The 21,416-nt window shown below is 36.8% G+C and overlaps 3 protein-coding genes and 1 non-coding gene across 8 annotated transcripts; 2 read left to right on the top strand and 2 right to left on the bottom strand.

The window, feature by feature from the left end:
• Window positions 1-6: 6 nt before the first annotated feature.
• Window positions 7-11,152, bottom strand: LOC130991760 (DNA mismatch repair protein MSH1, mitochondrial). Of its 2 annotated transcripts, XM_057916141.1 has the most exons (22): window positions 10,868-11,152; window positions 10,252-10,381; window positions 10,030-10,127; window positions 9,473-9,548; window positions 9,223-9,342; window positions 8,832-8,879; window positions 8,650-8,714; window positions 8,081-8,166; window positions 7,696-7,860; window positions 6,997-7,106; window positions 6,812-6,917; window positions 6,416-6,491; window positions 6,149-6,207; window positions 3,868-3,935; window positions 3,576-3,749; window positions 3,209-3,415; window positions 2,553-2,809; window positions 2,314-2,457; window positions 2,142-2,199; window positions 1,644-1,943; window positions 463-1,143; window positions 7-391 (listed from the first exon to the last, which is right to left on the bottom strand). In XM_057916141.1, the coding sequence occupies exons 1-22, from the start codon at window positions 11,107-11,109 to the stop codon at window positions 164-166; spliced, it is 3,498 nt and encodes a 1,165-aa protein (XP_057772124.1). In that variant the 5' UTR covers window positions 11,110-11,152; the 3' UTR covers window positions 7-163. The 2 variants fall into 2 exon arrangements, with proteins under 2 accessions (XP_057772124.1, XP_057772125.1); XM_057916142.1 differs by lacking the exons at window positions 9,473-9,548; window positions 10,868-11,152 and having other exon boundaries at window positions 10,252-10,271.
• A 1,412-nt stretch (window positions 11,153-12,564) lies between these two features.
• Window positions 12,565-15,488, top strand: LOC130991874 (uncharacterized). The gene is made up of 7 exons (XM_057916310.1): window positions 12,565-13,058; window positions 13,385-13,454; window positions 13,637-13,692; window positions 13,769-13,844; window positions 13,929-13,965; window positions 15,004-15,118; window positions 15,199-15,488. The coding sequence occupies exons 1-7, from the start codon at window positions 12,631-12,633 to the stop codon at window positions 15,419-15,421; spliced, it is 1,005 nt and encodes a 334-aa protein (XP_057772293.1). The 5' UTR covers window positions 12,565-12,630; the 3' UTR covers window positions 15,422-15,488.
• A 947-nt stretch (window positions 15,489-16,435) lies between these two features.
• Window positions 16,436-21,321, bottom strand: LOC130991822 (glutamyl-tRNA(Gln) amidotransferase subunit B, chloroplastic/mitochondrial). Of its 4 annotated transcripts, XM_057916230.1 has the most exons (10): window positions 21,038-21,267; window positions 19,656-20,310; window positions 19,121-19,333; window positions 18,753-18,893; window positions 18,454-18,657; window positions 17,751-17,948; window positions 17,364-17,432; window positions 17,005-17,121; window positions 16,811-16,903; window positions 16,436-16,698 (listed from the first exon to the last, which is right to left on the bottom strand). In XM_057916230.1, exons 2-9 carry the CDS (start codon window positions 20,259-20,261, stop codon window positions 16,823-16,825), a joined length of 1,629 nt encoding a protein of 542 aa, XP_057772213.1. In that variant the 5' UTR covers window positions 20,262-20,310; window positions 21,038-21,267; the 3' UTR covers window positions 16,436-16,698; window positions 16,811-16,822. The 4 variants fall into 4 exon arrangements, with proteins under 4 accessions (XP_057772213.1, XP_057772209.1, XP_057772212.1 ...); XM_057916226.1 differs by having other exon boundaries at window positions 16,436-16,903; window positions 21,181-21,321; XM_057916229.1 differs by having other exon boundaries at window positions 16,436-16,903; window positions 21,049-21,266.
• TRNAS-AGA (transfer RNA serine (anticodon AGA)) lies at window positions 21,308-21,389 on the top strand. Its single transcript has one exon. It is a non-coding gene; the product is annotated as a tRNA-Ser (tRNA).
• Window positions 21,390-21,416: the final 27 nt, after the last annotated feature.

Below are 21,416 nucleotides of genomic sequence, written 5' to 3'. Positions count from 1 at the left end.
CTAAAATGAAAAAGGCTTCTAAACAAGATTAGCTTAGAACTTTTAGCAGAATCAACTGAGTGAAGCAGCTGAAATCGATCCAAAATTGCTGCAAATCTACCTCAAGGTTAGCTCTTAACGAGTAGTGTATATATATACATCTTGTTAACATGAATTTTTTGCATCATCTGACCATCATCTCGCTTCCTAACACATCAGTTGTGCCAAAGTTTCGATGTTTACCGTCAGCTAAATTAGTTAGGTGGAAACCTTGAGTCGGGAGCTGGTTGATGAGAAGCGTCTCCATTTGACAAGCCACGCTCTTCCCTGATACCAACATGTAGAGGAACGACGCCTTCTGCATTCCCTCCTTGGAACGATGAGTACGGATCCGACCCTCAAGGTCATCCGTCTGAAAAACAAAAATAGAAAAAATCAAGCATAACTCATGTCACTTTACAATGGAACAGAAAAGATGAGTACCTCTCCGATGTAGAGTTTCTTGTCAGGTCTAAGCATGATATAAACACTCGAAGCACCAATGGTGGACGGAGGCGGCTGTTCCTTAGCACCAATCAACACACATCTCAACGGCGACTGGTCCAAGAGATGATGCTTCTTGTACAGCTCCATCAATCTTTCCTCACATATGCGGATCACAGCTTTCTCCACTTCCTTACTCATAGTGTCAGCAGATCTCACCAATGAAGAAATTTCCTTTCTAGAATGACTTGGTCTATTCGTTGCCTTGTTCGATGTATCAACAATGTTCGGAGCAGCGCACGGTTCATAAACTGCAGCATACAATTCCTTTGCTCTCTCGATTAATTCTCCAGGAACTCCTTCTCTCCGAGCTGTCTCAAATGCAAGACTCTCTCTACAGACCCCATCGATTAATTTCCATGTGGGCATGGTTTGATTATCAACACATTCGGCTCCCATAGCTTTGAACACCACATTTCTTGTTTTCAGTGGTAGATCGAATATTCCGTGAAGGTGGGTGGATACAATACCCAGACAACTAAGTGCATCAAGAGTTTCAATGACACCACCGGCAATACATGTACCCTTGGCTGTTTCAGTACCTCGACATATCTCATCAATAAGCACCAGGCTCTTTGAAGTAGCTCTAGTAATAATAGACCGAATCTCCGACATCTCAACCTAAAAAAAAGTTGTAATACATACGAACTTTAATTATATATAAACATTAGCCTATGTATCGTCATATCAAATATGCTTATAAGCTGTTAAGAAACTTATAATCTCTTAAAAAGTATTTGGCAAAATAAACTCTTAAATACTAACTTATAAACCATAAAAATAAGGTCCAATAGCTTATTAGCTCCCCCAAAACTAAGTTCCTCAACCCCAACTTATTTTTCATATTCTTATAAGCAACAATCATTTACAAAATAACCCTACTATGGAATTTTATTTACAACATATGTCCTTTCAATTTAATTTCTCTTCCATTTTGTTTATCTATCTTAAGCAATTATTCAAACACTTTGACAACTTATAAGTTCTCAAAAATAAGCTTAGCCAAACACCCCCATAGGTTCAAGTACCCATGGTCTACATGTATTATTTTCTTCGTCTCCACCACATCCCAAAACACAAAATTTGGTCAAAGTCGAATAAACTAATTGAGCAAGTCTGACCTGAAATGAGCTCTTTCCATCTGCCGGACTGTCGTAGGATTTCATGTGCAGCATAATGGCATCAAAGTGAGGAATAACAGCTGACTCAGCTGGGATCATCAGTCCACATATTCCAAGTAGTGCAGCGGCACAAATCGATCTTAACAGACTTGATTTCCCACCCCCATTAGGTCCTGTTAATAGAAACAATGACTTCATATCAACAGTATTTCGTACAGCACCACCTTGAGCTGCATCAAACCAATAAGGGGATAATCCAATGAACTTCATCCCCTCAGCTCCATGTAGCATTCCTGCATCCTGCACGCATACAAATTTTGACGGAATCTTTTATAAAAAAATAAAATAAGATCATGATTAGTGAATATCTTGGAGATTCAGTAGCATGTTTGAGACCCATCAAATGTAGATCTCAAAACCTACAAACAAGATTTATGAGCAAACTGCGAGAAATTATAACCGGGCATGAGTCAATATGACGGTGCTTCAGTAGACTACCTCAGATTTGTGTTGATGAGTGAGAGTAGGGAAAACCCATTTTCTCCTTCTTCCTTCACTGAATAAAAACGCCAAATATTCAGAGAGCATTAAAAAGAATTAACTACGAAACAAAAGGAGTTAACAAGAAGGACTCATTCAACTGTCAAGTTTGAAAGAAGAAAAAACAAACCTGACATGGCCAAATAATGCTTTTGCAATGACAAGCAACATTGATGCAAAAACTAGCACATTGATCTTTGTTTGTAGTTCAGCAGATAATTCTCTTAAAAGTTGTAAAACTTTTCTTCTTGCCCTGTCACCAGCCTCATGATACCTGATGCAAAAACAGGTAATCATGAAGTAGAGTAGAGAAAATATTAATCAAATTACTGAAATTATCTTCATGGATGACAAAGGACCATAGGTTACCTGGTCAACGCATCTTCCACCTTTATTGTGGTAAACCACTCTTCACCAACTTTTTTGCCTTTGGAATCCAAGGCAGGTCTGAGCTGTTTGATTTTTGCTTCTAATTGGGTATCAGTGCAAACAATTGGAGCAAAACGTTTTCCCTTGAACCAGACAGCTTCATGCTCACGAGCATATAGTATCTCTCCCTTTGGTCCACCAAGAGGAGCCATCGTTGCTTTGATTCTCGAAATTATAGGGATGAAGTCTTCTTTAATCTAGGATGCATAAAGCATACTAATTAGCATACTAGTAATCTAGGATTATTATCCGATTAGTTGTATTCTTCAATGTAAAGAAGAGCTATTACTGTTCAGAGCCAATTTTCTGTTCATCTTAGTTATCCAATTTTACCAGACATCCTTGTCGTGCAATCCACAGCTTTTCTTGCATCACAACAGTCATGTTACATAATTTATTTGTTCAAATTATCAAACAAATCTCGTCATATTTTTTCAATCATAAATCTCAATCCTACATGTCCTCAAGCATACAAATTAATGTGTCCTGCTTATTGAATTACTTTAATTTGTGAGTCATTTACTCCACGAAGTTATTACTGCTATCAAATCTATATAACGATCACATAGTAATTTAATGAGCTCACACAGTCTTACAGCAATTGATAAGGCCTTAGCAGCTTCATCCACTTCAGCACATTCTTCTTCTAAATGGATCCTCTTGACACGACCTTTCCAGGAAGACTCCATATCTTCAAAAAACTCATTCGGGACTGTGGTAGAGGAGGTTATCTTTTGGTAGTTTTCACTGTCTAATGAGATTATTTCACCAATTCTAGAAGAAACTGATCTACATTCACTCACCTGAAATGTAAACAAACAAACTGTAAAGTTCCCTACAAGAAAAAATTGGTAAACAAACAGACAATTGGAGCTTAATTTTTTTGCTTTCTTCAGACATCAAAGGTATCATTTGAAGCAAGAATCATAAGTGATTCACAAACCAAAAAGGAAAGGCACTTACTAACGTCTCTAATTCAACTTTGAGTCCGGTTGCTACGGATGTAGGATTCATCAACAACATTAGAATCTCTCTAAGCTCTGAATTTGTATACAGTTGTATTGTATCATCAAGAACACTTTTTATCTTGCAGAACTCGATATGATTGGTCTCTCTCAACTCAAGCAACTTCACGAGCTGCAGATAGAGAATCACATTTGAACATTTAGCAATTCAATAGTGACTGGCAAAAATAATTCAGCAATTAAAAGGTACAACATTATTTTACAACTCGGATTTCTAGGTTCAACCCAACCTTCGCCGAGGGAACACATGTGAATTCAGGAATGGAGCAGGTTATGTTGCTCATCAATTTACAGGCTTCTGTAGCAGAGAAAAGATGTAGAGCAAGAATCAGAAAAATTATGATGCAGAAAGTAACAATCACACGTAACAATGCTATACAAGACCTGCTATGGAAAGAGTCGATGAGCCACTCTTCTCTTGAGCATATAAGCATAATAGCTTTGACGAAGTTAGTGTAATACAGGCAAGCAAATGAGCAGTTTTTATTGTACTAATAAAAAATTGTTTTTAATGAAAATTCTTTCAAAGTATCTATTAAATTCATAAAGAATTTATTATATACTCCCTCCGTCCCATTATTAATGGCACGTTTTCCTTTTTGGGCTGTCCCGTTATTGATGGCACGTTTCCTTTTTTGGAAAAAATTAGGGCTCATTAACTACAACTAATAAACTTAATTTAAGGTCTCATTAGCTCTCTCTCTATCGTATCGTCCCTCTCTCTTCTCCCCCCAAAACCTCTCCACTGCGCCGCCTTCTCCACCTCCTCCGGATCTGCGCCGCCGCCTCCACCTCCGCTGGATCTGCGCCGCCTCCATCGCGCCGCCTCCGGATCTGCGCCCGCCTCCTCCACCTCCGCCTCCTCCAGATCTACGCCCGCTTCCTCCACCTCCACCTCCGCCTCCTCCAGATCTGCGCCGCCTCTGCATCTGCACCACCTCCGTCGCACCGTTGCAGTGGCGCAACAACCTCCTCATCTCTAATCCACTTCCTTCTCGCCGACCTCCCTCTTGAACAACAAGTACGGGATGTGGGGGCTAGGGTTTACAGAGGGTGGAGCGGCCACCACCAACCTGTTGGTCGCCGGAGTTCTGTAAACGGGAGGGAGGGAGAGAGTGGTTGTTTGAATGATAGTGGTTGTTTGAATTTCTTTAATTTCTTTGTTGGTTGTTTGAATGATAGTGGTTGTTTGAATTTCTTTAATTTCTTTGTTGGTTGTTTGAATGATAGTGGTTGTTTGAATTTCTTTGGTGGAAGCCGGCAGCGGCCTCGCCGGTGGCGGCAGCAGCAGCAGATTTTTGGGAAGCCGGCAGCGGCCTCCTTGCTTAACCATATTTAACATTCAATTTTGGGAAGAATTTTTAATTTTTGTTTGGTTTCTGCCATGGAGAGAGGGAGAGAGGGAAGGGAGAGATAGGACGGGGGGAGGAGCCGACGAGGCGGCGCTCGCCGGCGCCGGCGCCGCCGTGTACCGGTGAGGCAGAGAGAGAGGCAGTGTGTGTGACTGTGTGTGTGACTGTGTGTGTGTTTTTAATTAAAATAACACTACACATCTAATTCCCTTAATTCTACTTTTCTTAATCTCCGTGCCGAAAAGAAACGTGCCGTTAATAACGGGACGGAGGGAGTAAAAAAAAAGAATCTGAATACATGAATTTTTTACTCTTTGATTGATAGTTGCAATCACTCGGGTTCTAAATTGATAGTTTCATCTTTCAGGTCGTTGATTGATAGCTAACCTATCTTTTGGCCCTAAACTGATAAAAATCCTAAAAAGAAAAGTAACTATGTATCTCAGAAAGATAAAGTCAAATTCTACATGAGGGCAAAATAAGCATTTAAAGTAAACTTTTGTATAGTTCAGAAAAAGACAAAATTCAATTTAATGGAAAAGGGTATTCCTAAAAATATATGACACAATCGACACAATATCAACCTTGCAAAAGTTAAATCAATCTTGAACAGAGTAGAGACCTCTGGCTGAAGCAATCAATTCTATAGTTAAACTTCAACCGAAACATAATACTCAGGCTTGAAACTAGTGGCAGACGCAGCATATATATTTACTTATCAAGCCATTTAATGTTACACTTTGATCCCTGAAGCAATGAATGAGATAGTTACAATTCAACCCTAGTGCAGAAATTTCTTGAGTTGAGCCACATAAAGTTAACAAACTTTTTCTACCATTAACAGCAATCAAATAAGGTCCATACACCAAAAGAAAAACGATTAAGGAAGCACGATAGAGAGAAAGATCATTTCACTGGACTACATTAGAAAACTGCAGGTAACTTATTTTCTTTCACTTTTGGGCCAAGATCACCTATTCTTGTTATCCAAAGTGATCGTGACCTTAGTCAAAGTGATTGTGACCTAAACTATCAAACTACCTATCTGTTGAACAGAAAATAGTACAACAGATGCTAACACAACCTCTTGAAGCAAATGTAGTAGCAGTCCCATATGTAAATGCAACTTCAAATAAGTATTTGGTTCTTAATAACTGACCTTGTATTTTTGATGCAATCTCATAGGCAGGAGGGTTCAAAAGTAGATCCCTGATATACCTAGAGAAGAACAAGTGTAGGATATGCATCCATGATGAGAGTCAAAATCATATTAAACAAAAATCTTGACGTAGGGAAGATATAATTCATTATCTCTCTTAGAAGTAACCTCTTATAATGTACAGGAAGAACAGGCATGCAAATGCGGTGACTTGCTAACGGTAATGATGGACTAGTAAAATTGATCCATAATCAACTTCTCACTTACATGATAGGTAGGCCAACACAACTTGAAGGAAGTAGAACTTTGAGTAAACACGGAATTCCTTCAGTTGGAATAGCACCTGACAGGACATGGTACAGAAAAAAATGCAGTTACAATATATCCGTTAAACTGTATAGATATTATGTTTTATACATAAAAAGAAACGACCAAATTGCTGTCAGTTACATTTTCAACAAAAAATGCCCAATAGATGCAATTTTTTTAAATCGTCACCTAATCAAGGAAAGATTTTCTTCCATGTTCTATGTCTTCCTATACCATCAGGAAGATTGATATACACTTCCAATTTATCTAATCAGCAGCAACAATCGATAATATATAGGTTAAAGAAATTGGTGCAATTACAGTTCCATTAAAATTGTATTTAGTTAATATTACCGATTTGTGTGGCTGTCCCCAGGTATAAAGAACTTGGCCTATTTTCTGGGGCAACCGTAACATTTCTGAATGTGATATCATCTTCAAGGCCATAAATCTCTTTCACCTGAATTAGTTCGAGTTAATGCACAATACAAATAAGTCAAGAAGGCACATAAACAAAGAACTAATGTTCAAACTGAGACCTTGTAGATAAGCTCATTCACTGGATCACCAGCAAACCATTCAAATTGTCTAGCATTACATTCTCCCCATAAAAGTCCACCTTCACCAAATTCTCCCCAGCGACAAGTACCTATACAGTGACATTGGTGGTTAGAATATGAAAGACATGAATTATGAGAAAGTAGCCATCAAAAGAACGATCACCAACATACAACAAAATAAGATATATTAGAATAAAACATCGTAAGCCTGCCTTTTTCAACAACTAAATATAGTTTTGGGAGTTCAAAATAACCACCAAACTGTTTCTTGAAAACCAGGTTACACAGTGTCGTTTTCAACACATAAAAGAGAGATTTGTACGAAAAAGTAGTCAACCAATGGCAAGTAAAAAAAATTAAAATTCCCGAGTGACAATAGACTGGTAAATGTTGTTTGCAGGACTGATGGAATATAAGGGAACACCGCTTCAGTATTTCCCATAATATATTCATATTTAACAAGAGGCAAGGAGGAGGTTGCTTGAAGTGAACACATACTTGTTAAGATGAACATCACGCAAGTGAAGTTACGGCATGAAACACCCTTTAATGTAGCTTAGGAGAACAAACGTAATAAACTTTAGAAAACTATGGCAGTTACAAAAAGTTCAAAGTCTCAATCAACAAATAGCAGTAGTCTTCTACCACACCGATGATGAAACAAAGCATATTATAAACCTGAAGAATTGTTCCTCAATGATGTGTGGAGGAACAAATGATGGCACCGACAAGTACGAAGTTTGGCAACCAATGCTTCTTCTGTCAGATTATCCTCAGCAGAATAAGTCTTCATTGTCTCAAGCACCGAAACTATACAATACCCCTTAGCCGAGCGAGATATCCCTAGACCCAAAATTACAGTTTTAGTTGCAAGAATATCAATGATGGAATTTTAAACTAGCATAGAGTTATATCCTGTAATTAATAGAACATTGGCAACTTGATTTCATCTTTGAACGATAAGTGAATCTCCAGGAATAAGTGAGAAAATGGAACGAGTTAAAAGAGGATTTATCAACATGTATTAACAGATAGGTCTTCACAAGATCCACTTGGCTTTTACCTACTACAGGCATTGGGTCAGGAAAATCCAGATCGTGATTGTCTTCAACAAGCCCAAACACATAAGGACTGCCAGGGTGTGCATGCCTGAAACCTCACATTACGTTAAGACATGTATCGGACGTGCAATGAAAGATATGACAAAATGTCTGATACAGTGTGAAACTTAGGCTAAAGAAATAACGAACTAAGAAATAATCATGTGGTAGTAAGGAGCAGAGGTCAAATCAATGATGAGAGGCACTCTTTTGTTGATGTCATCAATTAGTTATGAAACTATAGCCACCCAATATAAGCATCATGGTTAATGCATATCAGCATAAAAAAGGATTACTTGAGTAATTTTTATTTATAGATAAGTATACATGACATCATCTTCATCAATAAAACTTTAATCAAGAAAGACGGTAGAGAGGTTCTCATCAGTTATCTCGATGTAGTTCTATTCGCTGAGATTCTTCAAATTTCTATGGAATAATAAAATCAGAACTAAGTCCTCCAGTCCAACTCAAAGCCCGAGCTGTCCTTGAGGACAAAAGTCAAATCACAATCAAGTTTTTAGGAAATTACCCAGATATAAAGCGACTTTTACGTGTCCGAGCATGAGTTGGACCCTGAACTTCCTCCACTATGCACTACAAAATTTTAAAAAAAAATCAAGAAAATAAATATAACTCATGTTTCCACTTCGCGAGACATGCATAAATTACAATTTGAGGCCAAAGCAACAAACATCAGGGCCTTGTACTCACAACAGAAAAACCATGACGGGTCAGATCATCCAGTGTCTGTCGTAAATTCTGCAGAATTAATTAAGAGCAGTGTCACAAATAGTGTTTTCAAGTAATTATTTGACTAATCATGATAAAGAAAATAATTTAAACAAAATTTTCCTAATCCAGTAGACAACAAACGATACATAGCAGATGATAAAATAGTCCCAGCACATAGGATGAAGCAATAACTAGTTAGTAAATACAAGAATTTGAAAACAAAAATGTGAAGTGGAAGTTAAAGACTTTTCTCTGCTAACACTGTATCCACTTTTAAATGGCAATGATATAGAATAGATAGCTTGGTATAGCAAACAACATCTTTGTGTGCATAATTAAGAGCCAAAAGTACACATGGCAAACCACATACCACCACGGGGCAACCAGCCCTAGGTATGCTGTCTGAACGTAAACCACCAAAAGGATTCAACCCAGCATATTCTACTAAGATGCAAGCATCAATACCAATAGCCTCATAAAAATCTCCGACCTTGAATAGAGAAAAAAGTGGTGAGAGTAGATCACAAGGGTCTGTGTTAGCAACGTACGATTCGGAAATTAAAAAATGAAGAGGTGAAACAAACAACATAAGATGATTAAGTAAAACCATATAAACATACTCTGCATAGTAAAACTTCCCGCGGAAATTTTGACTTGAATTGCAACATTTCGCAATTAAGATTTCCTTCTTTGAGGCTACAATATAATCAAGAAAGATATTACCCAATATGCTTCATGTCATTCGAGTTATGATAGTTGTTCTGAAAATTCAATGCTCATTCCTAACACTAAATTGCAACAGTAGACAGAAACAAATGCAAATGAAACAAATTATCCACTGAGCCTGGGGAAAAATTACTGCCTATTTATATTAGATGACGTAGAGTAAATGTAACAATCAAAGAATAATTTAGTCTTTATTGTTGTTTCAAGATATGAAAGCCCATATTCAGTTACATCTTCAAAGGATCAATGAGAGCTATGTTGCAAAGGTATATGGAAACATAGGAGATACAGATACATGTAAAGAAAAATCTAATTCCTCATACAGTTGAGTTTAGAACAAGAAGAAGAGTAGTGAAAATAAGCAAAGTGAGACTGTAAAGTTCACTGACTTCATTAGTCATGTTCGCATTATGTACATTATAATTTTAATTCCTTCAATGAGAACCTTTACCTTCCATTCTTTAAGGTACTATCAACACCCAATAAATTAGTAAATGCTAGCCTCTTAACCAGTAGAACAGAAGAAGGCTTTCTGCACAATTCCAATCTCTGAAACAAGAAACACAATCCAATTAGACTAGCAAGAAGGTAGCAAAATTTCTGCATGATGACAACAAGGTGTATTTCTGACTAATTTATGTGGCAAAATATGAGAAACAGAGAAGTATCTAACCTCCTTCCACCAGATAATATGAGCATAATCTTTATCTTCCAATGAAATTTTTGATTGTTTAAGCTTCTTTGAAGTTTTCGTATAAAGCTTTCTCTCTTTGAAGCAAAAAATGCGACTGTGCTGTCCAGTACTGTAATGAAGATAAGAATACTCAATCATGTATCTTATCAATCATGAAAAGTAAACGCCCTCTTAATAAACTAAATGATTTTGTTTTATTTGTGTCATTTTTTCTCCCAAAACAAGACCAAGCATACAATACATTTCCCTATGAATACAACACACTTCCAATACACCACGTCAAAACTTCTCTTCCCGGATACTTACCCGAACAAACGAAACACGACAATACCAGACATTGCCGTTTAATACTTCATTCCACATCGTGGGGAAAAGGATATATTGAAAGCTAAAACTAGCAATTCAAGTAATAGGTAAAACCATTCAACAAATTTGTACTTGCCCACATTATAAAACCACCAAAAAAACAAAAACAACAACAACATTGTCCCCATAGCCTTCCCAATTAACCTCAACACACTCGCATTGAATACACAAACAGCACATAGGCTTAAAATGAACAAAACGGGACATAAACCGAGAGAGGTGTATTTACTGATGAGGAGAACCGGAGGGGAGGAAAGGGCGGTGGATAGAGGGGCTGAGAAGGAAGGATAGAGAGCGGCAGCGGTAAACGAGAACGACGGCGTTTCTTGCTGTAAGCCAGTACATGGCTGCAGCCGCGTGGGATTGTGGAAGAGCAGCAGCTGATTTTCCCGCCACGAAGAAACTGAAAAGCCTGGAATAACAAAAAAATCTGCAGCTGGTTTTGGAAGATGGAATGTGGGTTTCGGGCATTAATTCACAAAGGAACTGTATGACTACTTACTCTCACTTTTTTTTTTTTTTGATCGGGGACTACTTACTCTCACTATTAAGAAGAAAGTAATTAAAGGTGTTAAAAGTGATGGTTTCCTCAAAAAATAAAAATTAAAGTTCCTCAAAAAAGAAAATTAAGAGTGACGTAACAATTTTTTTATAAAATAAGAGTTTCTATTATTAAAATTAATCATTTATAATAAGACAATCCATAATAGGACGGACAAAGTAAAAGTATAAAAAAAGAGGGGAGGAGAGGATGAGTTCATTTTTATGTCTCATTCTTTTCTTTTTCTAACTATTGCAATTAGGCATGTCGATAGGTTCGAGTTCGCTTACTCGAATAAAAAAATTCAGTTACTGAAAATCGAATTGGGCTTAAAATCTATTAATTGTTTCTAAACCAAAATAGATATTCAACTGCCCAATAATCGGCCGCCCAATAATCGAAATAGTTATTGGGTAATCAAACACCCATTTAAAAAATAAAACTCACCAAAATTGCTACTTTGAGGATTTGAACCGAAATGGATGTTTGGTTACCCAATAACCCATCTAATTGAACACTCCTTTTAAAAAATAAAACTCATGAAAATTGCTATTTGGAGTCTGAATTGAGCCTAAATCTACTAATTGTTTCCGAACCAAAATGAGTGTTCAGTCTGCCCGCCCAATAACCAATAGCTGAACACCCATTTAAAAATTAAATCTCGCCCTAAAAAAAAAACTCATGAAAATTTCTATTTTAATGATTTGAACTGGAATGGATGTTCGATTCCCCAATAATTGAATCATTTAATCAATTATTGGGTAATCGAACACCCATTTTAAAAATAAAACTCATGAAAATTGCTACTTAGAGTATTTAGAGGATTTGAACATGGGTTTTCAACAAATACAGAAACACTACTTATCCACTGCATCAAAACTTTTTCTTGTTCTATTAATACAACATAATTCGGGTTATGAGACAAAACTCTTTTTTGTTGCTTTGGCTGATTCAATGTTATCGAATTATATTTACACAATCTACATTATTCTTATATTTTCTACTTCCTTTGTCCCTTAAATAACTTCCTATATTTTCTTTTTGAAACGTTCCCAAATAATGTCCTATCCATTTTGGAACATTATCCATCATTAATAATATTTTATTTATTCTTATTTTTAAACTTTTCATCATCCTCAGTATTAATTATAACATATTTTCACAATTTTCAATACTAATTACTCTATTTTTATATTTAATATTTAAATAATTTTCACAAATTCACTTTATCTACTTTTTATACATTTCTTAATTTTCGTATTATTATTGGAATCAGATGGAGTATAATATTTTTTTCTTCATTATCAATACAATTAACAATTTTTTCATAAAATTCGTGTCGTCTCCTATTAAAAAGTTGTTTGAGGATGGAGGGAGTATATGTTTTGAGTTCGACCCCTCTGGCTCCAAGTTACCCAAAAGCCCGAACCCGACCGAAAGCTACTAGCGATATGGCCCGAACCCGAATACAATCTCTTCAGTTGTTCTTTCAAGTTTCAAAACTACATTTTTGCAAATCTTGCATCAAAACTCAAAACGCCTCCGATATTGTTCAGACATTTCAAGTTCAGATGGATAAAGTAGCAGAAGAAGTGGATAAAGTCAAGAAAGATTTTCAAGATACATTTGATCAAACCCTAAAACACATCGACTCAATCCAAGAATACGGAAAAACATCGCGAATTTCGAAGCAAAGTGAAATTGAAGAAGCGGAGAAGAAAGATTCGCTGCCTAGATTAAACGGGTTAGCTCAAGATGGGCTGAACATGCTGCAATCGCTCCAGTTCAATCTCGATCTTCTCGCCCCGCAATTGCCCTCTGCTGATGATGTCGAAAAGGCACAATCTTTGGCTCAGTCATGGAAAAAACAAATCCAGAGGTGGCATTTGGAACTCCCCTTCTTGAATATTTTTGATTTAGGGTTCTTTCAATTTTTGAATTTTCCTGTTTTGAAGTTGAATTATGTTGATTGAATTGTGATTTCTTGGTGGAATTCTTGATTGGGCATGCTGATTTTAATTGAATTTTTGCATAATTTTTGTTTTCGTGTATTTGTGTTTAGTTTATGGTGCTGTAATGGCGTTATGATCAGTTGATTGAACTAATTCGATATATTTACCTCCTATAAATTTATGGTTGTTACTTCTGTAATCGGTGAAATAATTTGAGCTACTGTACCACTGATCAATGTGAATCAAATTTCAGTTTGCGACTGAGTTTAAGGAATGCAAATTTGCAAGCAAAGGCAAATATGAAGAAAGCTGCTCAACAAGAGGTAAAAATGATTATTGATTAACATAAATTTGCTTGTTCTTTTTTCTCACGTATAACTGCAAAATGTGTTTCTGCTAGGATTAGTGTAGCATTTCTTGGATAAACTATTCCGGTGCCAGGATGTCTCGTGTTGTTTTTAATCCGTCATCTAGATACTGTTCTAACTCGATATGGTGACTTCAGAGAGAGCTCCTTTTAGGAGGTGGCGAAGAGTCTACAGCTCGAAGGCGCAATTTACAGTAAGTATAATCGGTATAATATGCGTTATTTCAACATCAATAATAAGAAAACGTTTTATTTTATAAATATGATCAGGACCAAAGCAGGAATGACTTCTGCTGCTGAGAGCATCACAGAGAGCCTTCGACGCACTCGCCAGCTCATGGTTCAGGTCGTACGCATTTAATGTATCTGCTACTCATGCTGTTGAGCCACATATATTCTAAAACAATTTCTCTCTTCTTTGTTTTAATAGGAGGTTGAACGGAGTGCAAGCACTATCATGACTTTCGGTTTGTTTGTTTCTGTGTTTCAAGTTGTATGAAATATTCTACTATTATGATTCTTCACATGTTGATAGAAAACACTAATACATTGAAATGTCTCCAACGACTAGTACCTTTTGCCAATTTTAGTATGTTTATGTTGATTACTGCGTTTCCAACTCTTGTTCATGTAATGACGATGCTTTTGGCTCCGTTGCTCACTCCTCTTGTGAAAATTTGTAAAAAGAGAGATCATATAGATGTTAAGATTGTTAGTCGAAATAATTTGCCCTATGATAAGTAGTCATGGTTTAATAATATTTAATGGAAAGTGTAAGTGCTTTAACTATACTTATAGAATTGGTCACCACTAACTTTTGCTTTAGAAATATGATAAGTAGGAAGGAGGGGAGATAAGTTTGATATATCACTTGTTTCATGCCATCTTAGTGAATTTGGATTATCGTGTTTGCTTACAAGAATTGCCCGATTCCTTTTGAGATAATCTTCAAAAGGAAAACTAACAATGTGACCTCGAACCTTCTTTATGGGATTTATGTACTTGAAATTTAAGACTGTTGTCGAGCAGATCCTTTGTTCTACTTGTATACTTCCCCCGGCCTCCAAATGAGTACCCATATTTCCTTTTTTATTCTTTCCACTCACAACAAAAGTGAGACTCATATTCCACTCACACACACTCAATCAATTTCTTAAAACTTGTGTCACTCCCAAATGGGTACTCATTTGGGGAACGGAGGGAGTATTATACTTGCAGCCTTGAAATGTGGAACATTTTACATTATGCCTCTATGTAACATCAATATTCTAGTAATATAGAGAAATGGAAATCTCGTGAAGAAGCAATATCCTCTTAGGGAGCGTTTACCTTGGGTGATAGATCAGATTGACAATACACATGATTGAGCATGTGATAAGCTCTCACGGTTGAGGCTATTATAGCAGGCTCTTTACCTTTTCCATCTGTTTGTCGTCTATTCTTATTTTGTGCATTTTTAAGATGATGATTTTACTGACATTTTCAAATTTTCAATGCTGTTAAAGAGGAATCAACCGGGGTTTTGAAGAAAGCTGAGAGCGAATACAAGGGCCACCGATCGCTATTCTCACGCACCCGAGGCCTTCTCTCCACAATGCAGCGTCAGGATGTTCTCGACAGGCACGATTGTTTTCTAAATCTTGAAGCTATAGTCGTCTCATCACCCTTCTCGTATCTAACGTTGAGCTTCTTTTTGGCAGGGTGATCCTTATTGCCGGATTCCTCATCTTCTCGTTGGCTGTACTGTACGTCGTCTCGAAACGCATCGGTGTGCTGAAGCTGCAGAGGCAAGTGATTGCTGCTGTGAAAGCTGGGATGGCAGGGCCAGAAGAGATTGCACCTGTTAATGTTGTTCCACTTCATCAAAATGTGGTTCCTGACTTGAATGTTCCATTAGAACAACCTATGCACGATGAACTTTGAAAAAAAAATTCCTATATGCTATTATACTCGTTTCTGTGAAATGAAAGTTCAATCTGAGTGGATTCTATGGTTGATTCTTACATTACCCGAATTCAACTGACAATATGCAACTTTTTTTTTTGAACTTTCAGTTGTTTCATCAAAATATCCAAAATATTGAGAAAAAAGTAAATAATTGGTTCAAGTCAGAATCAGTGTTTGCAAATAATCTAAATTAATTTATTTTCAAGTCAAGTCGAATATTAGCTAAGTCAGGATGTAGTTGTCATTTTGCGATCCTTGGTGGATATTCAAATAATTATAATTTCCATGAATACATATCAAATACATATATAAACAAATATAATAATGATAGAATAGTACAAAAACTAATGTGTATATTTATGATATAAATAGAATAAAAAAATATTAATTTTCAGTAGAAGATTCAAATTTCAATTTTATTTACACTAGAATATAAAATTAAGTTGTTTTTTCATATATATATATACAAATAAGAATATTAAATTAAATTGCACTCAGGTTAAGTGTCGAAAAGAAGCTTATTTTCTCATTTACCTCAAGAATTCGACATTATTTGAAGATAAACGGCTATGATTCTAATTTTTCATTTTTTTTTCATAAACCAAATTAAAAATTTATGGGATAAGCTATTACTACTAAATTACAATGTGTATTTGGAACTGTAGAAATCATGACTTATCTGAATAATAATAATTTAACCCAACTTTTGAAGTAATATGATATTTGATCAATATGCTTTTTATTAACTAAATAATTTGCATACACACAAGATTCGTGTCTATTACTAATATTCTGGTAAAAAGATGAATATGAGTTTTCCCAACGTAGCATATGAATATGACAACCAACTCCAACTCAATTGCTAAAACGCTTATCTTCCAATCAATAGGTTAGGGGTTCGAGTCATTGCAGGGGGAAAATAGGGAACTATTATTGATAATCTTTACTTCAGTTTCAGAAAAGAAAAAAAGAAAGAAAGAAAAACCTATAAATAATAAAACTGATGGAACTGAAATGAAACAATTCCCAAATAAGGCTATTTCTAATTACAAAGTTCATCACAAATATGATAAGAACATAAATGGAGAAAGTGCCTTGCTAGAAAACATCAGATTCTCCAACTTCAGTAATCTTCACAACTAATAGCTAAAATAAGTGGTGGAATATCAACCATAAAACATTCCCTGCCACAAATGACATCCTAGAAACAAGTGACCTAGACAATTTTCTTAGCAATCTGTTCTTAATCTACACTGCAAAAAATAACGAGTAGAGGGGGCCAAATAGCTGAGTAGCAGAATCGAGCCACATTACATTGTTCGAGCATATGGTAGCGAAACTTACAAATTTGATTCAAGAAAATACCTAGTGGAAGCATCAAGGCTTTGAGTTCAGCTTTTCAAGAAGAATCTTGTTCAAAAGCGCAGGATTCGCCTTGCCCTTTGTTTCTTTCATTATCTAGAGTTCATCGTCATAACATTGGAACCTCTTAGTGCACATGAAACCAAAATAGAGAGACTGAATACAATGAGAAGCTCTAGATCTCGTCAGAATCGTACCTGGCCAGCAAAAAAGCCTTGTAGCTTAGTTTTACCCCCTCGGTATTGCTCCAACTGTTTCGGGTTGTTTTCAAGGACTTTGTCCACTATTTTCTCAATCTCAGAGGGGTCAGCAATCTGATTAAAGGTAAGAAGAATACAGGCTAAGCTTTCCTTCATCTATTTCTCCATCTCATATTGCGTATTAACAAGACATCATCTGAATTAACAACTCAAGATAATCTTTCATACCAAATTTGAATACTATGATTTCACCTCAATTTGTACTCTCATGTAAAGGAAGATATTGCGTATAATGAAATAACACAGACTAATTTGGTTATAAATTAGCAGTCCAGAAACAATGTGAAACAACTTGCCTGAACCAAATCCTTTTCTTGAATAAGTCCTTTAACGGTTCCACCCTTGGCTACTAGCTCGAACAAAATCTGCACACACCACGAGCAAGTATCAGATATTATGTAAGAAAATCTCCACAACAATACAAGAAATGCAAGGTAGTAAATAGATTCTTTCATTTCTTTTGCCCTGTTCTTTATAATATTCTTCCATTTCTTTTACACTTAATTGCTGAATCATTTCTGTTGGAGGAAACAAATTGTTTTGCTCACAGATTTAATATAAGCAACAGCTTGAATATTTAGCTAGCAAGTTAGATTGTTGTGAAAAACGACTGGTCGAACAAGCAACAAAAAGAGAAATTATAAGGAATGAGAATATGACTCAGATGTTGCTGAATTGCATACCTCTTTGCCTATCTTTCCGCTAATGGTGCCACCTTTAATCGAGGCTATGAGTTCCCCCAATTCTCGAGGGGTAAGCTTAATGTCATTGATAGACAACTTCTCATTTTTCATATACGCAGCAATATCACCCATTATCCAATTTGCAGCTAGCTTAATATCAGCACCTGTTGCAATTGTGGCATCAAAAAAGGCTGCCACCTGAAAGACATTTGCACAAGCTTGTTAGCCATGCAGTCGGAAATTCAGCCATCACTTATCAAAAGCACATCACACAGCACCAAAAGTTTCGAGGCACAATGTAAGCGAAAACATAAGCCAAAAGTGGACTATGTTATACCCTCGTGCTTTTGTAAAAACTATTCGTAATGGCCTGCAATACTGATAATCTTGCATCTTGTGGCAGATATGTCAATGAAGGACTAATCCGCTTGTTTCTAAACAGCTAAGGTGATCACGTGCCCCAATTAGACTGAGATTTGTCGCAATTTACTAAAATTGTACAATATGCCGGTGTGAGGAAGTTCTTATACATTGAAGCATGGACCTTCGTTTGCCTTTACAGCTCATATAACTAATAGTTGGCAAAATTCACGACTCATTAATCTAATAAAACTCACTACTCAGGGGTGCAAGCCACAAGTCTTGTTCAAAAAATTAACATATAAGCCCAACAGTAAGTAGTAAAACCACCAACAAGACTTACGTTTATATCATTCGTGAGGAAAAGAACATCCTGCATGGTCAGTCCCATGTTCTCATATCTCCGACGCTTAGTTTCAGGTAGTTCGGGTAGGGAATCACGAATAGCACTTATGTACTCCTCACTGAGATTAACTCCTGGAAGGTCTGGCTCCGGGAAATACCGATAATCTGCAAGACCTTCCTTCTTTCTCATTGTAACTGTTTTCTAATTAGCAAAACACACCAATAGATTATTAACAAAGAAACCGGGCTAACTTGATATGCTAATTTATATTGTTGCAAGAAAGAATGAACTAAGACCTGAGCTCCTTCCTCCCAGAGACGAGTTTCCTGCACGATCTCATCAGCCTGACCTTGACTGTGAAGCTGCGCCTGCCTCAATATCTCATAATCGATGGCCCTACTCACTGATGAGAATGAGTTCAAATTCTTTATCTCAACCTGTTCATGCCAAATTCATGCTCAGTATCGATGAAGACTGGTTTCACTCCATGGTATGTCCGAGATCAAAGACACAACTTTATTAGCAGGAAACGAACAAAGATTTCAAGCATGATGTTACCAAGATCTAGTAAACTCAAACGTGCACTATATGTTCACGATTCACTATTTGTCAAGAACTGACTATGACCGAAAAGAAGCTTAAAGTAAATAAAGCATTCATTTACCTTTGTGCCTAACTCCAGCTGCCCGTGTGGACGAACTGAGATATTGACATCACAACGAAGAGATCCTTCCTGCATATTCCCATTACTCACTCCAAGATATCTAACTAATCTCTGTAGCTCTGCAGCATACTCTGCTGCTTCAGTACCCGTTCTCATATCTGGTTCAGAGACAATCTCAAGCAACGGGACGCCTGCTCTATTCAAGTCAACCTGTTAAATGAAAGAATCAATCGATCTGAACTGATGACACTAACAAACGAGGTGCAACAGAGATTCAAACATCAGATAAATGGTGAGCATTATTATGCAGAAACTTAGCAGACATTACATTTGCAGTGAAGACAACATCGAGAAAAATATATATTTTTAAGTGTGATAAATCAGTCAACAGTATCAAGTCAGCCACTTAGATCAAGAAGCAGAAAACCTAACAGGAAAATGATGATCTTGATTAGGAGAAAACTGTAAACGTGATTATAAAAGCACAGTAACTTTGATACGATAAACTTGTATAGAGAAAAGGTTTAATTTCCTGAGAAAAGCTTCCATTTCCAGTGTGAAGCAGCTTCCCAGCATCTTCTTCCATATGAACTCTAGTTACGCCAAACTTTCTATGCCCGCCACCGAACTCAACCGGGAGGTCAACATCAAGATAACCACCGGCCGCGATTGGGATGTCAAACTGCGATATCTGATAGCCTTTCGGAAGGTCCGGATAAAAGTACTGCTTCCTATCGAACTTTGAGCTAAGAGAGAGTTTGCAGTTGAGTGCAAGACCAACTTTTACTGCAGACTCTATAACCTTTGAGTTGAGAACCGGCAAGGCCCCAGGCAATCCCATGCAAACAGGACACACACTAGTGTTTGGTTGATCCCCATAGTTATAAGGGCAGCTGCAGAAGGCTTTCGTGAGGGTGGAAAGCTGCACATGTGTTTCGATTCCAATGACCGCCTCGTAGTTTTTCAAAGCTTCTTCGTATTTTGGTGAAGCTTTCAATTGAGTCTGTTGCTTTTCTTGCGTTGCAGTTTGTCCTTGTGAGCTTCGCACGCGGAAATATCTCACATGCTTTCTAGCATCAAAAACTGAAGGGTACAACCGACAGCAATTTGATTGTAAGCCCCTGAATAATGTCAATGCCATTTCATATACTCCAAAAACTTCTACCTCGGATCACAAATGAAGAATGCACCTAAAAGAATACATCAGAAACATTCATAAATATTAAAACTGGATTTGAATTGATGTGAGAAACAGCAACAACACAGAAGGACACCGATTTTTAAAAAAATATGAACTGAGGCCAGAACAACTGAATTCAAGGCTAATGGTGCTCAAAACCTTTTAGGAAGCGTTTATTTTTCATGATTGATAAGATACATGACGATTGAGTATTTTTATCCTCATTACTAGGATTTCTCCAGTCTCACCCTTTCAATGGGATACAAATCAAGCAAAATTAGCTCAAATGTTAGAAATTATCAACAGGTTTGGGATATCCTAAACTTCCAGTCCATCTCAGTAAACAATGGATTAGACTATACTAGTTTTATCTATCCAGCCTAATCCTCAAAAGCTAATATCATTGCAACTACATTGAATCCAATGTTTAGGGAGTTGGGAAGAAAAGGTTCTTAAAAATGCCACACCAAACAAACCAGAATTCACTTAACACCTTTCTCTTCCAATCAGTCAAACTTATACGATTGATGAAGTACATTTTCAGTGAAAAAGAAACATTATTTCAAGAAACGAAAAACCAAGCAAGAAAGGCATATTATAATTCACTGGAGCATCTCCTCAAACACTTGGTCTGCGACCCCGATTCGGAGAACCAAGCTCCCCCCCAAACAAAAACACCAACAGAAATAAAATCCTCGATTAAACAAGACAAAATGAAAATGTATAAAGTTAAAGACCAAAAACGTGCTGGGACTGTTATACTCAGAAGGATTGTTCTGTGGCTAAAATAGTCTCCAATCAATCAGGGCCGTCAAGAATTCAACTCGAGGAGAGAGAGATGAAGCAAGATGGAATGAGTGCAACAAATATTTAGGCAAACCTCAACAACGGATTGGCGACTAGCTCACTGCATGTCTGCACACTCTCACTGCCACTAAAATTGAAGATAAAGAAGCGCAAAATAACTAAGTGTTGTTAAATATTTAGTGGGCAAATGCACCACACATGTGGTCGTGCCGGAGTGGTTGTCGGGCATGACTAGAAATCATGTGGGCTCTGCCCGCGCAGGTTCGAATCCTGCCGACCACGCTTTTTACAAAAAATACATTCGTCATT

Source organism: Salvia miltiorrhiza, chromosome 7 (genome assembly GCF_028751815.1).
Source record: "Salvia miltiorrhiza cultivar Shanhuang (shh) chromosome 7, IMPLAD_Smil_shh, whole genome shotgun sequence".
NCBI lineage: Eukaryota > Viridiplantae > Streptophyta > Magnoliopsida > Lamiales > Lamiaceae > Salvia > Salvia miltiorrhiza.
Note: the sequence above shows the minus strand (reverse complement) of the source record. Positions and strands in the feature narration are given on the sequence as shown.

Coding starts and splice junctions, on each gene's coding strand:
- LOC130991760 (XM_057916141.1), bottom strand. CDS start 11,109: ATGCCCGAAACCCACATTCCATCTTCCAAAACCAGCTGCAGATTTTTT. Junction 10,128..10,251: donor ATATTATCTGGTGGAAGGAG/GTTAGATACTTC, acceptor TTCTTGTTTCAG/AGATTGGAATTGTGCAGAAA. Junction 3,936..6,148: donor GATTGCATCAAAAATACAAG/GTCAGTTATTAA, acceptor TCTCTGCTACAG/AAGCCTGTAAATTGATGAGC.
- LOC130991874 (XM_057916310.1), top strand. CDS start 12,631: ATGGCCCGAACCCGAATACAATCTCTTCAGTTGTTCTTTCAAGTTTCA. Junction 13,059..13,384: donor TGGAAAAAACAAATCCAGAG/GTGGCATTTGGA, acceptor ATCAAATTTCAG/TTTGCGACTGAGTTTAAGGA. Junction 13,966..15,003: donor AAGCACTATCATGACTTTCG/GTTTGTTTGTTT, acceptor ATGCTGTTAAAG/AGGAATCAACCGGGGTTTTG.
- LOC130991822 (XM_057916226.1), bottom strand. CDS start 20,261: ATGGCATTGACATTATTCAGGGGCTTACAATCAAATTGCTGTCGGTTG. Junction 18,894..19,120: donor AGCTGGAGTTAGGCACAAAG/GTAAATGAATGC, acceptor TGGCATGAACAG/GTTGAGATAAAGAATTTGAA. Junction 18,658..18,752: donor TCTGGGAGGAAGGAGCTCAG/GTCTTAGTTCAT, acceptor TTTGCTAATTAG/AAAACAGTTACAATGAGAAA.